The sequence below is a fragment of the Oncorhynchus gorbuscha genome, linkage group LG03 (assembly GCF_021184085.1).
Source record: "Oncorhynchus gorbuscha isolate QuinsamMale2020 ecotype Even-year linkage group LG03, OgorEven_v1.0, whole genome shotgun sequence".
Classification (NCBI taxonomy): Eukaryota; Metazoa; Chordata; class Actinopteri; order Salmoniformes; family Salmonidae; genus Oncorhynchus; species Oncorhynchus gorbuscha.
The window spans coordinates 96,420,221-96,435,646 of NC_060175.1; the positions used below are offsets into that span (position 1 = coordinate 96,420,221).

The window sequence follows — 15,426 nt, forward strand, 5'->3', positions numbered from 1 at the left end:
TTCAGCTCCAGCAGATTTTGTAACTCTCCTTTCTGTGAACCCACTCTCTGTCTATATTTCCTCTCTCGTTTTCTCGTTTCGTTATTCTCTCGTTCTCTCTGTCTCGTTCTTTCTCTTTCATTCTCCTTCTCTCTTATTTTCTATCCTCTATGTAAATTACTGACTCATGAGGGCCGAGCTGACTTGACTTATGAGGGCTGAGCTGACTTGACTTATGAGGACCGAGCTGACTTGACTCATGAGGGCCGAGCTGACTTGACTCATGAGGGTCGAGCAGTCTTGACTCATGAGGGCCGAGCTGACTTGACTCATGAGGGCCGAGCTGACTTGACTCATGAGGGCCGAGCTGACTTGACTCATGAGGGCCGAGCTGACTTGACTCATGAGGGCCGAGCTGACTTGACTCATGAGGGCCGAGCTGACTTGACAAATGGGGCGCCCTAGGTTGGTCTCTCTATAAAGAGAGAGAGTCAAAGAGAGTCAAACTGGTCGACAGTTTAGGCATGTTAAAAAAGGAAAGCACTTGCGTGTTCTGTGTGTGCACAAGTTTTCCCTGGTTTTCAGAGCAGGTGTTTTCTTCTATAGGGAGAGGACCAGGTTGGAGAGGAGGGCTATGAGGGGTACAGAGGTGGCAGCATGGAGATAGAGATGGTGAGGGGTACAGAGGTGGCAGCATGGAGATAGAGATGGTGAGGGGTACAGCGGGTGGTTTGTACAGAGCATGGTTCTAGGGGTACAGCGGGTGGTTTGTACAGAGCATGGTTCTAGGGGTACAGCGGGTGGTTTGTACAGAGCATGGTTCTAGGGGTACAGCGGGTGGTTTGTACGGAGCATGGTTCTAGGGGTACAGCGGGTGGTTTGTACAGAGCATGGTTCTAGGGGTACAGCGGGTGGTTTGTACGGAGCATGGTTCTAGGGGTACAGCGGGTGGTTTGTACAGAGCATGGTTCTAGGGGTACAGCGGGTGGTTTGTACGGAGCATGGTTCTAGGGGTACAGCGGGTGGTTTGTACGGAGCATGGTTCTAGGGGTACAGCGGGTGGTTTGTACGGAGCATGGTTCTAGGGGTACAGCGGGTGGTTTGTACGGAGCATGGTTCTAGGGGTACAGCGGGTGATTTATACAGAGCATGGTTCTAGGGGTACAGCGGGTGGGTTGTACAGAGCATGGTTCTAGGGGTACAGTGGGTGGTTTGTACAGAGCATGGTTCTAGGGGTACAGCGGGTGGTTTGTACGGAGCATGGTTCTAGGGGTACAGCGGGTGGTTTGTACGGAGCATGGTTCTAGGGGTACATCGGGCTGACTTGACTTATGAGGACCGAGCTGACTTGACTCATGAGGGCCGAGCTGACTTGACTCATGAGGGTCGAGCAGTCTTGACTCATGAGGACCGAGCTGACTTGACTCATGAGGGTCGAGCAGTCTTGACTCATGAGGGCCGAGCTGACTTGACTCATGAGGGTCGAGCAGTCTTGACTCATGAGGGCCGAGCTGACTTGACTCATGAGGGCCGAGCTGACTTGACAAATGGGGCGCCCTAGGTTGGTCTCTCTATAAAGAGAGAGAGTCAAAGAGAGTCAAACTGGTCGACAGTTTAGGCATGTTAAAAAAGGAAAGCACTTGCGTGTTCTGTGTGTGCACAAGTTTTCCCTGGTTTTCAGAGCAGGTGTTTTCTTCTATAGGGAGAGGACCAGGTTGGAGAGGAGGGCTATGAGGGGTACAGAGGTGGCAGCATGGAGATAGAGATGGTGAGGGGTACAGAGGTGGCAGCATGGAGATAGAGATGGTGAGGGGTACAGCAGGTGGTTTGTACAGAGCATGGTTCTAGGGGTACAGCGGGTGGTTTGTACAGAGCATGGTTCTAGGGGGGTACAGCATGGTTCTAGTGGTTTGTACAGAGCATGGTTCTAGGGGTACAGCGGGGTTTGGTTTAGGGGTACAGCGGGTGGTTTGTACAGAGCATGGTTCTAGGGGTACAGCATGGTTCTAGTGGTTTTGTACAGAGCATGGTTCTAGGGGTACAGCGGGTGGTTTGTACAGAGCATGGTTCTAGGGGTACAGCGGGTGGTTTGTACAGAGCATGGTTCTAGGGGTTGTGGTTTGTACAGAGCATGGTTCTAGGGGTGTCGGGTGGTTTGTACAGAGCATGGTTCTAGGGGTAGTAGGGGTACAGCGGGGTGGTGTCCATGGTTCTAGGGGTCAGAGCAACAAGCATGGTTCTAGGGGTACAGTTGGTGTCCATGTAGTACAGAGCATGGTTCTAGGGGTACAGCGGGTGGTTTGGGAATGGTTCTAGGGGTACAGACATGGTTCTAGGGGTACAGCGGGTGGTTTGTGGTTCTACAGAGCATGGTTCTAGGGGTACAGCGGGTGGTTTGTACGAGCATGGTTCTAGGGGTACAGCGGGTGGTTTGTACAGAGCATGGTTCTAGGGGTACAGCGGGTGGTTTGTACGGAGCATGGTTCTAGGGGTACAGAGCATGGTTCTAGGGGTACAGCGGGTGGTTTGTACAGAGATGGTTCTAGGGGTACAGCGGGTGGTTTGTACAGAGCATGGTTCTAGGGTACAGCGGGTGGTTTGCTGGTTCTAGGGGTACAGTGGTTTTACCTAGGGGTATGGTTTGTACAGAGCAGGTTCTAGGGGTCAGAGCAACAACACATCCTAGAGTTGGTGTCCATGTAGTCAGAGCAACAACATGATTCTAGAGTTGGTGTCCATGTAGTCAGAGCAAAGGGTGGTTTATACGGAGCATGGTTCTAGGGACAGATGGTTTGTAGAGGGGTAGAGAGAAAGGTTTGTACAGAGCATGGTTCTAAAGAGGGGGTTTAGAGAGATGGTTCTAGGGGTAGAGAGAGAGAGATACAGAGCATGGTTCTAGGGGTACAGTGGGTGGTTTGAGGAGCATGGTTCTAGGGGTAGAGCGGGTGGTTTTACAGAGCATGGTTCTATAAAGAGGGTGGAGAGAGAGTCAGAGCAACAACAGATCCTAGAGTTGGTGTCCAGAGTCAGAGAAGAACACATCCTAGAGTTGGTGTCCATGAGTCAGAGCAGAGGGAAGGGACAGAGAGAGGAGATTATAAAGAGGGGAGAGAGAGAGAGAGAGAGAGAGAGAGAGAGAGAGAGAGAGAGAGAGAGAGAGAGATAGAGAGAGAGAGAGAGAGAGAGAGGGATTATAAAGAGGGAGAGAGAGAGAGAGAGAGAGAGAGAGAGAGAGAGAGAGAGAGAGAGAGAGAGAGAGAGAGAGAGAGAGAGAGAGAGAGAGAGAGAGAGAGAGAGAGAGAGAGAGAGAGAGAGAGAGAGAGAGAGAGAGAGAGAGAGAGAGAGAGAGAGAGAGAGAGAGAGAGAGAGAGAGAGAGAGATTATAAAGAGGGGGAGAGAGAGAGAGAGAGAGAGAGAAGAGAGAGAGAGAGAGAGAGAGAGAGAGAGAGAGAGAGAGAGAGAGAGGGAGAGAGAGAGAGAGATTATAAAGAAGGGGAGAGAGAGAAGGAGAACAGAGAGAGAGGAGAGAGCGAGAAAGAAAGATATATATAGAAAGAGGGGAGAGAAAGAGAGAGAGATTATAAAGAGGGGAGAGAGAGATTATAAAGAGGGGGAGAGAGAGATTATAAAGAGGGGGAGAGAGAGATTATAAAGAAGGGGAGAGAGAGATTATAAAGAAGGGGAGAGAGAGATTATAAAGAAGGGGAGAGAGATTGGAAGGAAACGATGGAGCAGAGCTGTAGAGGAGAGGGAGAGATAGAGACTGTAGGGGAAAGAGATGATTGGGAATAAGGGAGGAGGAGGAGAAGGAGGAAGGAGACAGATGGAAGGGGTGAGTTGTCATCACAGAGCCTTCAGACAGCTGTTCTTTGATATATTAGTGGACACACACACACATATATATATATATATATATATATAGGGACCCTGTTTTTGTTAAAGGGGAGGGGGGATAAGTGGCTGACCATTTGTGGACGTGCGTTAGGTTAGTGTAGCAGGGTAGCAGGCACGGGGGATGGGAACAGTTGTATCCAAAACTACGAGCAAGAAGCACAGTGACACATCTAAGATATTTACTTCAGAGGAGTTTGAATGTTTTAGAGAGCGTTGAAAAGGAGACTATAAAAAGATACTGTCCATTTAATACCGGGGCGCTGGGGACGGAGGGACATGTCTGAAATTGCATTTTTGTCCCCATCAGTTTTATCATTGGAATGTGATCATTGGAATGTGATCATTGGAATGTTTAATCATTGGAATGTGATCATTGGAATGTTTAATCATTGGAATGTGATCATTAGAATGTTTAATCATTGGAATGTGATCATTGGAATGTTTAATCATTGGAATGTGATACAGAACAAGGCAGCGGTGTTCTTTAGGACCATGTGGACATCTCCGAGCGGTCGGGTAGGCTGTTTGGAGTGATACTCCGACTGGATAAACCAAAGTTGCGCCCCTGATTAAATAAACCGCTCTTCAACTCACATCTGAGTTTGTAGGGAGAGAGGCTTCATGCACTCTGCAAACATTTGATTATGAGTGTTTGGTAAGTTAGGTGGGGGTGGAGGAGGGCGTAGATAGTTTACAGGGTTTGGTAGGTAAACTGGGGTTGGTGCAGGACATAGCAAGTATACAGGATTTTAATGGGTTGGGTGGGGGTGGTAAAGGAAGTAGCTAGTTTACAGGGTTTGGTAGGTAAGGTGGGGGTGAAGGTGGCCCGTGTCTCTCTCTCCCTGAATACAGGCTGACTGGATTGATCCAGGGAGAGCTATTGTTGTTTACAAACTGCTTCTTCTCCTCTCTCCTCTCCTGTCCATCCTCTCCTCTCCCCTCCTTTCTACTCCATCCCCTCCTTTCCTCTGCGGCCAGCGGAGATGATAGGTGGAAGTGGAGAGGAGGGAGAAGAGGAGAGGGGGAAGAGCCCCACGGGAACAGTGTACAGCATCGGGACTCTCCAGCACTAGGTTCCCTGCCAAGCTCTAGTTTCAATCTCTGCCTCAGAGAAAACCAGCTCCAGTCCACCATCACGACTCTAAAGCTCCCAGTTTCACTTAGTCAACCCGAAAAGCCATTGTGCCCTGGGGAAATGAGGAATACCAGATCAGTGAATGGCCCTGTGATTAGAGCACATGTAACAAACCATGGCAAAATATTTTGCAACTGCAAATGTTTTGCAACAAAGTTCAGGTAGTCCCTCCTCATTTTGGTGTGTTTTTGTCCGTTTGGTGTCTAGTGAATACGACCCTGACCCACCTACCTGACCCACCTAGATGACACTCCTCGGCTCTTAAAACCCTCCCCTCTTTGCCTCCCCAAATAAAGCTAATATCAGTTGAGGAGGCCACAAAGCCAACAGGAGGGTGGACAGCAACTCACGCACGCACGCACGCACACACACACACACACACACACAGGGTCACACACACACACACACACACACACACACTGACACACACACACACACACACACACACACACACACACACACACACACACACACACACACACACACACACACACACACACACACACACACACACACACACACACACACACACACACACACACACATAAACATAGGCAAATATGCAAACACCCAGAAGTTCCTTATCAGCCATCCTGCACAGGGTGAAGATGTAGTAAAGATATTGAGGAAGGACAAAATATTACGAACACCTTCCTACTATTGAGTTGCTTTCAACTTTACAAGGTGTCTAAAGCATTCCACAGGGATGCTGGACCATGTTGACTCCAATGACACACATGGGAAACTGTTGAGTGAGAAAAATCCAGCAGCGTTGCAGTTCTTGACACCCTCAAACCAGTGCGCCTGACACCTACTATCATACCCCATTCAAAGGTGCTTAAATCTTTTGTCTTGCCCGTTCACCCTCTGACTGGCACACAATTCATGTCTCAATTGTCCCAAGGCTTAAAAATCCTTCTTTAACCTTTTTCCTCCCCTTCATCTTGGTGATTCTGGGACCAGGAGAACTCTCCTTTAAGGAGTTAATGGGAGCCTATTGGCTGCTAGCTCAAAAAACAAACATACATTTTGTCAACAGGAAGTAAAAACATTACAAATCTTTTACGAGATGTGGGATAATGACCTTGCCATCTGTAGTATCGTATTGCTTTGGAATCAAGACACCAATACATACTTTTATTTTATCTTTATTTAACTAGGCAAGTCAGTTAAGAACAAATTCTTATTTTCAATGACGGCCTAGGAACAGTGGGTTAACTGCGTGTTCAGGGGCAGAACGACAGATTGGTACCTTGTCAGCTCAGGGGTTTGAACTTGCAACCTTCCGGTTACTTGTCCAATGCTCTAACCACTAGGCTACCCTGCCGCGATTAGTCGACAGTCTGCTGGGTGGGGGTGTTATGCGTTCCTTCATTCATTGAATTCCTATCTAATTTCTATAATATCTCTGGCAACGGCACCATGCAATGCACCCTGGACTAAAGAGGCAGACAAATAGGAAGCATGTCCTAGACCCTCTGTAAAATAAAACAATTCTCAAGGTAGGAATTTCGCAAAAATATGAACTATGGCTAATTCAAGAGAAAACGTCCTCCTGAGTTATGATCACGGACAGTAATCTGACATGTATGATAGATGTTTTCACCATCTAAAAGTCATATTCCGATTAACTTCCAGTGTAGTGAGAGAGACTTTATCGCGATGCTTCGTCACACCAGCTGGATTTCTGCCTGCTTGAACGCCAATAATTCAGATACTCATGAAAACATGAAATGACCCAGAGAATAGATAGAACATCACTCAGAAGTTCACAAAAACAATATAACATTCAAAATGGGTGAACCTTCCCTTTAACTGCAGTGGACTAAATTAGGGTCACACAGAGTGTGTCTTGGTAGTCTTAAACAAATCTACTTTGAAAAAAAGTATACACCTCACACACATGGTTATGACACCTGTACCATGTCAGATATAGAGTTAAAATGTATTACATTTTCAGTTTGCATCCCAATATTACACTTTATATACATCACAGAAGACTGAAATATAACAAAACCATTTGACATAGAAACACTGGATTTTCTGCAGTTTTTTTTAAATGAATTAGTAATTATATAAATAACATTCCACCCATGAGGCCACTGAGGTCATTTGTCTGCGGGACTGGGCTGCATACTCTTCCATTCACACAGTAAAGCAGATATCTTCATTCAGTAAGCATCCAAAACAACTGAGACTGAGAGAATCTCAGTAGTTGTTACTGCCTATAACCTTTCTAAACTGGTTCTTATTTGACCAATAATCTTGTGTGATTATGACCAGTTCACTGAGAGGTCTCTGTGTCTGAAATACTACATAACTAAAACCCACTAGTCCATTTACATTGTCCTGATTTCCTCCTGCTGATCTTAGCATCCTCCCTCCATGTGCCCACCTCCACACTGGATTCATCTGGGACTAGCAGACATGTAGATTAAAGCCAGTTCAGGTCATTGTGGAGGGAATAGAGACGCTGCTGCTCTACAGAACTAAATCTAATTACAGAATCAGACAGAGAGAGAGCAACTAGAGGACAACTCCCTCCTTTTGTCCACTGCAGGTTTATGAGTTGCCCTGGGCTCCCATCCATCTCTGTCACACACTGGCTCCATTATTGAGCCTTAGGCGGCTAACAAACTGCCTACTGCTGCCTGGTCTAGGCCTGCTGCCTGGTCTAGTCCTGCTGCCTGGTCTAGTCTTGCTGCCTGGTTTAGTCCTGCTGCCTGGTCTAGTCTTGCTGCCTGGTTTAGTCCTGCTGCCTGGTCTAGTCTTGCTGCCTGGTTTAGTCCTGCTGCCTGGTCTAGTCTTGCTGCCTGGTTTAGTCCTGCTGCCTGGTCTAGTCTTGCTGCCTGGTTTAGTCCTGCTGCCTGGAAGCAGTTTGCTGCCTGGTTTAGTCCTGCTGCCTGGTCTAGTTTGCTGCCTGGTTTACAACAAAAACAAAACTTGCTGCCTGGTTTAGCTTCAAGTGTTTAGTCCAAATACTGGTGAAGCAGTTACAACAAAAACAAAAAATAGAGTCAACTAATAAAAGAGGACCTGACCAGAGAGGTCCATACCTGAAGAACAGGGTCAGCTCCATGAGTTTAAACAGGAGAACAGCAAGGTGACAGAAATCATTGAGAGAGGACATCAGTTCTGTATGTGAATCCATGATAACAATGACAAAGAAATCAGATTATCTCGAGGGACATTCAAGGCGGAACAACATGGTTGTGGACGGAATTGCAGAATCTCCACATGACACCTGGACGGAGTCTGAGGACAAAGTGAGGGAAAGTATCTCGGATAAACTGAAGATGGACCACAGGGAGACTGAGGTGAAACACGCCCACAGGACTGGAAAACCCACCACCGGCCCAGGTGAAAGGCCCATTCCAATAGTGGTCAAGTTCCTGAGGTTCAAGGACAAGGTAGCTGTGGGGACATTGCTTACATCCGTTATGGCAGGCTCATTTTCCAGCCTCCTTCTCAAAAGCCTGGAAGGGATAAGAGAGCCAAGCCTATGGGTTCGTAGCTTCAACCTCGTAGCACACACACGTACACACACCAACTGATTAATGGACTGCTGAATGTATATTGTTTTCTCTTGCTTTGTTTGCTCTTTTCCATATTATGTCTATCGCTGATCAGCGACCCAGAAAATAGCTCATATTATTATATGTAGCCTTAGAAATAAAGAGGGGTCAGGAGACACTGTGGCCCCATCCGATAATGCCCCCGGACAGGGCTAAACAGGCAGGATAAAACCCCACCCACTTTGCCAAAGCACAGCCCCCACACCACTGGAGGGATATCTTGACATATTGACATGTACAGTATGTGTAACTGATAGATGCACACACACACACTACGTGTTAATGTTTTTAGTTGTATGTAAATTCTAATGTATTTTCTCTGTAATGTATTTTTTGTTATACGTTGGCCCAGTAAGACTAGCTGTTGCCATTGGTGTCGGCTAATATTGGTGTCCTAATAAATCTAAAATTCATATCTCTCTGTTTCTTTTTCTCTCTCTCGCTCTTTCTCTCTTTTTCTCAGTGTTTCTCCTTCTCTCTCTCTCTCTCTCTCACTCTCTCTCTCTATTTTTCTCAGTGTTTCTCCTTCACTCTCGCTCGCTCTCTCTCTTTTTCTCAGTGTTTCTCCTCATCTCTCTCTCTCTCGCCCTTTCTCTCTTTTTCTCAGTATTTCTCCTTCTCTCTCTTGCTGTCTCTCTCTCTTTTTCTCAGTGTTTCTCCTCCTCTCTCTCTCTTTCTGTTTCCCTGTTTCTCTTTCTCCCCTCTTCCTTTCTCCCTCTCCCCCCGATGTTCCTTTTAATGGTGTAGAAGTTCTCCCCCCTATCTGTCTCTCTCCCTCCTCTCTCTCTCCTCCTCCATAGGGTCTATAGGGTCCATATGGTCCATACTATCATCACCATCACCACACCACTACAATCATCACCACACCACTAATATCATCACCACACCACTACTATCATCACCACTACACTATAATCATCAGCACTACAATACTATCATCACCACACCACTACTATCATCACCACTACACTACTATCATCACCACTACACTACTATCATCACCACTACACTACTATCATCACCACACCACTACTATCATCACCACTACACTACTATCATCACCACTACACTACTATCATCACCACTACACTACTATCATCACCACTACATTTACATTTACATTTACGTCACTTAGCAGACGCTCTTATCCAGAGCGACTTATCACCACACCACTACTATCAACACCACTACACTACTAACACAGCCCGTACCACTACTAACACAGCCCACACTACTACTAACACAGCCCACACCACTACTAACACAGCCCATACCACTACTAACACAGCCCACACCACTACTAACACAGCCCACACCACTACTAACACAGTCCACACCACTACTAACACAGCCCACACTACTACTAACACAGCCCACACCACTACTAACACAGCCCACACCACTACTATCATCACCACTACACTACTAACACAGCCCACACCACTACTATCAACACCACTACACTACTAACACAGCCCGTACCACTACTAACACAGCCCACACTACTACTAACACAGCCAACACCACTACTAACACAGCCCACACCACTACTAACACAGCCCACACCACTACTAACACAGCCCATACCACTACTAACACAGTCCACACCACTACTAACACAGCCCACACTACTACTAACACAGCCCACACCACTACTAACACAGCCCACACCACTACTAACACAGCCCACACTACTACTAACACAGCCCACACTACTACTAACACAGCCCACACCACTACTAACACAGCCCACACCACTACTAACACACCCTAACACAGCCCACACCACTACTAACACAGCCCACACCACTACTAACACAGCCCACACCACTACTAACACAGCCCACACCACAACTAACACAGCCCACACCACTACTAACACAGCCCACACCATTACTAACACAGCCCACACCACTACTAACACAGCCCACACCACTACTAACACAGCCCACACCACTACTAACACAGCCCACACCATACTAACACAGTGGGTTCAGCCCACACCACTACTAACACAGCCCACACCATACTAACACAGTAGAATGTATGCACACATGACTGTACAGCCCACTTACTAACACAGCCCACACCACTACTAAATGGCACACCATGTGTTATGTTATGTTAACACAGCCCACACCACTACTAACACAGCCCACACCACTACTAACACAGCCCACACCACTACTACTAACACAGCCCACACCACTACTAACACAGCCCACACCACTACTAACACAGCCCACACCACTACTAACACAGCCCACACCACTACTAACACAGCCCACACCACTACTAACACAGCCCACACCACTACTAACACAGCCCACACCACTACTAACACAGCCCACACCACTACTAACATCAGCCCACACCACTACTAACACAGCCCACACCACTACTAACACAGCCCACTATCTCACTACTACTCATCACCACACCACTACTATCATCACCACTACTAACACAGCCCACTACACTAACACAGCCACACCACTACTAACACAGTCCACACCACTACTAACACAGCCCACACTACTACTAACACAGCCCACACCACTACTAACACAGCCCACACCACTACTATCATCACCACTACACTACTAACACAGCCCACACCACTACTATCAACACCACTACACTACTAACACAGCCCGTACCACTACTAACACAGCCCACACTACTACTAACACAGCCAACACCACTACTAACACAGCCCACACCACTACTAACACAGCCCACACCACTACCACTACTAACACAGTCCACACCACTACTAACACAGCCCACACTACTACTAACACAGCCCACACCACTACTAACACAGCCCACACCACTACTAACACAGCCCACACCACTACTAACACAGCCCACACCACTACTAACACAGCCCACACCACTACTAACACAGCCCACACCACTACTAACACAGCCCACACCACTACTAACACAGCCCACACCATTACTAACACAGCTCACACCACTACTAACACAGCCCACACCACTACTAACACAGCCCACACTACTACTAACACAGCCCACACCACTACTAACACAGCCCACACCACTACTAACACAGCCCACACCACTACTAACACAGCTCACACCACTACTAACACAGCCCACACCACTACTAACACAGCCCACACCACTACTAACACAGCCCACACCACTACTAACACAGCCCACACTACTACTAACACAGCCCACACCACTACTAACACAGCCCACACTACTACTAACACAGCCCACACCACTACTAACACAGCCCACACCACTACTAACACAGCCCACACCACTACTAACACAGCCCACACCACTACTAACACAGCCCACACCACTACTAACACAGCCCACACCACTACTAACACAGCCCACACCACTACTAACACAGCCCACACCACTACTAACACAGCCCACACCACTACTAACACAGCTCACACCAGTTGCAATAGTGATTGTGTCATCTGTGGATCTGTTGGGGATGTATGCAAATTAGAGTTGGTTCTAGTGTTTCCTGTATAACTGTGTTGATGTGAGCCGCGATCAGCCTTTCAAAGCTATTCATGACTACAGATGTGAGTGCTACGGGTACATTTTAGACAGGTTACCTTGGTGTTCTTAGGGACTATGGTGGTCTGCTTGAAACATTTTGGTATTACAGGTTGAAAATGTCAGCGAAGACACTTGCCAGTTGGTCAACGCACCAGGAGTACATGTCCTGGTCATCCGTCTGGCCCAGCAGGCAAATGTTTGACAATTCTACCGGTGCGTCTGAGTTTTTAAGCAGCACCGTACAGTATATAACGTGATGTCTCTCTGTCTGTGTCCTGTCCTCCAGGCCTGTATAAGATGCACTGGAACCCGGAGCATGCCCAGTCCCTCAGTCAGTCCCTCAGCCAGTCCCTCAGCCAGTGGCCTGAGCAGCACCTGGATGTGTCCTCCACCACCTCCTCACCGGCACACAAGTCTGAGCTTTACACCGCTGGCCACGCCCACGGCCGAGGTGGCTACGCCTGGGCCAATGATGACATCTCAGCCCTCACCGCCTCCAACCTGCTGAAGAGCTATGCAGAGAAGTACTGTGATGTTCTAGACTCGCCATATGATCGTCCACCGGGGCCCGGTGTCGGGACCTACCCAGAGCCAGGGGCTTTCGGGGGCCTTATTGGCCTCAAGACTGAGCTGGAACCCTGGCCCCTGAGCCACAGTGCAGAGGGGCTCTACCCCGGGTCCCTGGATGGTCTGTCAGGCCCGAAGGCCGGGGCCAGATCAGCAGGGCCCCCAGGGGCCAGCAATATGTCGGGGGTCAACAGTAACCTCTCAGAGTCTTGTTATAGTGGTAGCAGCTCCTCCTCTGGCTCTCACTCAGGTGACTACAACCGCCCCAGCTACAACGGTACCTACGTCTCGCCTGGCTACTGCCCCCAGCCCCCTTCAGCACTCCCCCGTGCCTCCCTCCAACACCCCCTCCAGCCCACACCCACCCTGTTGCCCAGCTACTCCCTCTCCACCTCGGTCTACAACTACCCCCCCAGCAGCTACCCCCACCAGCCCGGCCTGGGCCCCACCTACAGCCACCCCTCTGCAGGGTACTTACCCCCGGGGCTGGCCACCCCCACTCCCCTCCCGTCTCGGCCCACCGTGGTCGGGGGTAGCTACGGCTACCAGGAATCCGGAGGTGGGTTGAAGAGGAAGGCGTTTGAAATGTCATTAGACGAGGAGGAGGATGGTTCTAGATACAGTAAGTATACAGGCTACGACCCAGTGAAGCCTGGAGGAGGGGACTCTCTCTCTCCCTACAGAGTGGGAGATAAAGAAAACAGTGGCTTCACCACGGGCAGTACAGATCCCCAGGCCTTCAAGCCCAGTAAGCCCTCTTCCCAGCCCCTCGTGTCTCCTCCATACAGGGTGGCTTTAGCAGGGGACTACAGCCCACCAGCAGGGATGACTGGGGAGAACGTAGGAGGAGGAGGAGGGTCAGAGAACCAGGGGTTCACCCAGCAGCAGCACCACTCCTCCCTGGTCCACAACAATAAACTCCCCTCCCTGCATGGCCAGGACCAGCCTGGGTCTGGACCAGGGGAGTCGGGCAGCCTGAAGAGCCCAGACCCCAGGCTTCTGGATCTAGTCAACGGGGAGTTGCTGGACTGTAGCCCGGCCCTGCTATGGGGGGAGCTGGCTGGGCTGACCCACGTCAAGGCTGCCCTGGAGGAGGAGCTGCTGTGGCCCTGTCTTAGGCCCAGCCCCGCTGTCCGCCCCCCAGCCACCGTTCTGTTATTCGGCCCCCGAGGAGGTGGGAAGACCACCCTAGCACGCTCCATGGCCTCCCAGCTTGGGGCCTCCTTCTATAGGCTCAGTGGGGCCATGTTAGCCTCTAAAGGCAAGGCTGAGGCTGAGGGGATCCTGGGGGCCACACTGCAGGTGGCGGGGTTGAGGCAGCCCTCCGTGGTGCTGCTCAGTGAGGTGGAGGCTATGGAGAAGGAGGAGGGATTGAGGCAGGTGTTGCTATCTGCCCTGGAGAAGGCCCAGATGGAGTTAGGGTCGGCGGGAGGAGCCCCTGGGCTGGTGATCATGGTGTGTGCCACCGGTAGGCCAGATCTGCTCCAGGATGCTGTGCATCGGAGCTTCGCCAAGCGCTACCACGTGGGCCTGCCAGATGCTTTTTACAGAAAGTCGAGTTGAGTGCAACGTGCATCTCCAGTTAGTTAGGATTCCATCCAAAGATCTTGGTTATTCGTGATCCAAGACATAAATCAGCAATGTGTTGTCAAGGTGACATGGTCCAAGGAAATGGATAATCAGGGTCCTGTTCATGAGGCACCAAACAAAATAAAACATACAGAAACAGGGAAGGAACAAGCTGGATTTGTCCATTAAGAAAAATGTATTTTCGATTTCCGTTGCAAAACAGACTGAATAGGGCCAGGACTTCCTAGACTCGTCCAACATAGAACACACATTTTTGTTTTCATTTGCAAAACTTTTTTAAACGTTTGCCCTAATGAACAGGACCCAGGGTTGATTTGGGAGAACCCCCTGTTGACTGACTGCTACTCTCAGGACTTTATTCATTACAGTCCTCCCCTGTGGTGTTTTAGATGTGATTACCTTATTCATTACCAGTCCTCTACTGTGATGTTTTAGATGTCATTACTTTATTCATTACAGTCCTCCCCTGTGGTGTTTTAGATGTCATTACCTTATTCAATACCAGTCCTCTACTGTGGTGTTTTAGATGTCCTTACCTTATTCATTACCAGTCCTCTCCTGTGGTGTTTTAGATTTCATTACCTTATTTAGATGTCATTATTCCAGTCCACTCCTGTGTTTTAGATGTTTTAGACAGTCCACTCCTATGGTGTTTTAGATTTCATTACCTTATTCATTACCTTTTATTCATTACCAGTCCACTCCTATGGTGTTTTAGATGTCATTATCTTATTCATTACCAGTCCTCTCCTATGGTGTTTTAGATTTCATTACCTTATTCATTACCAGTCCTCTCCTATGGTGTTTTAGATTTCATTACCTTATTCATTACAGTCCACTCCTATGGTGTTTTAGATTTCATTACCTTATTCATTACCAGTCCACTCCTATGGTGTTTTAGATGTCATTACCTTATTCATTACCAGTCCACTCCTGTGGTGTTTTAGATTTCATTACCTTATTCATTACCAGTCCTCTACTGTGGTGTTTTAGATGTCATTACCTTATTCATTACCAGTCCACACCTGTGGTGTTTTAGATTTCATTACCTTATTCATTACCAGTCCTCTACTGTGGTGTTTTAGATGCCATTACCTTATTCATTACCAGTCCACACCTGTGGTGTTTTAG

General features: G+C 48.5%; 1 protein-coding gene across 1 annotated transcript in view; it reads left to right on the forward strand.

The window, feature by feature from the left end:
- LOC124032314 (fidgetin-like protein 2) overlaps positions 1 to 14,869 on the forward strand; it is a 33,329-nt gene extending 18,460 nt beyond the window's left edge. Inside the window, exon 3 of the mRNA XM_046344622.1 lies at positions 12,425 to 14,869. Within this exon, the coding sequence (XP_046200578.1) occupies positions 12,425 to 14,268 (1,844 nt within the window). The 3' untranslated portion in view covers positions 14,269 to 14,869. The remainder of the gene's footprint in view (positions 1 to 12,424) is intronic.
- Positions 14,870 to 15,426: the final 557 nt, after the last annotated feature.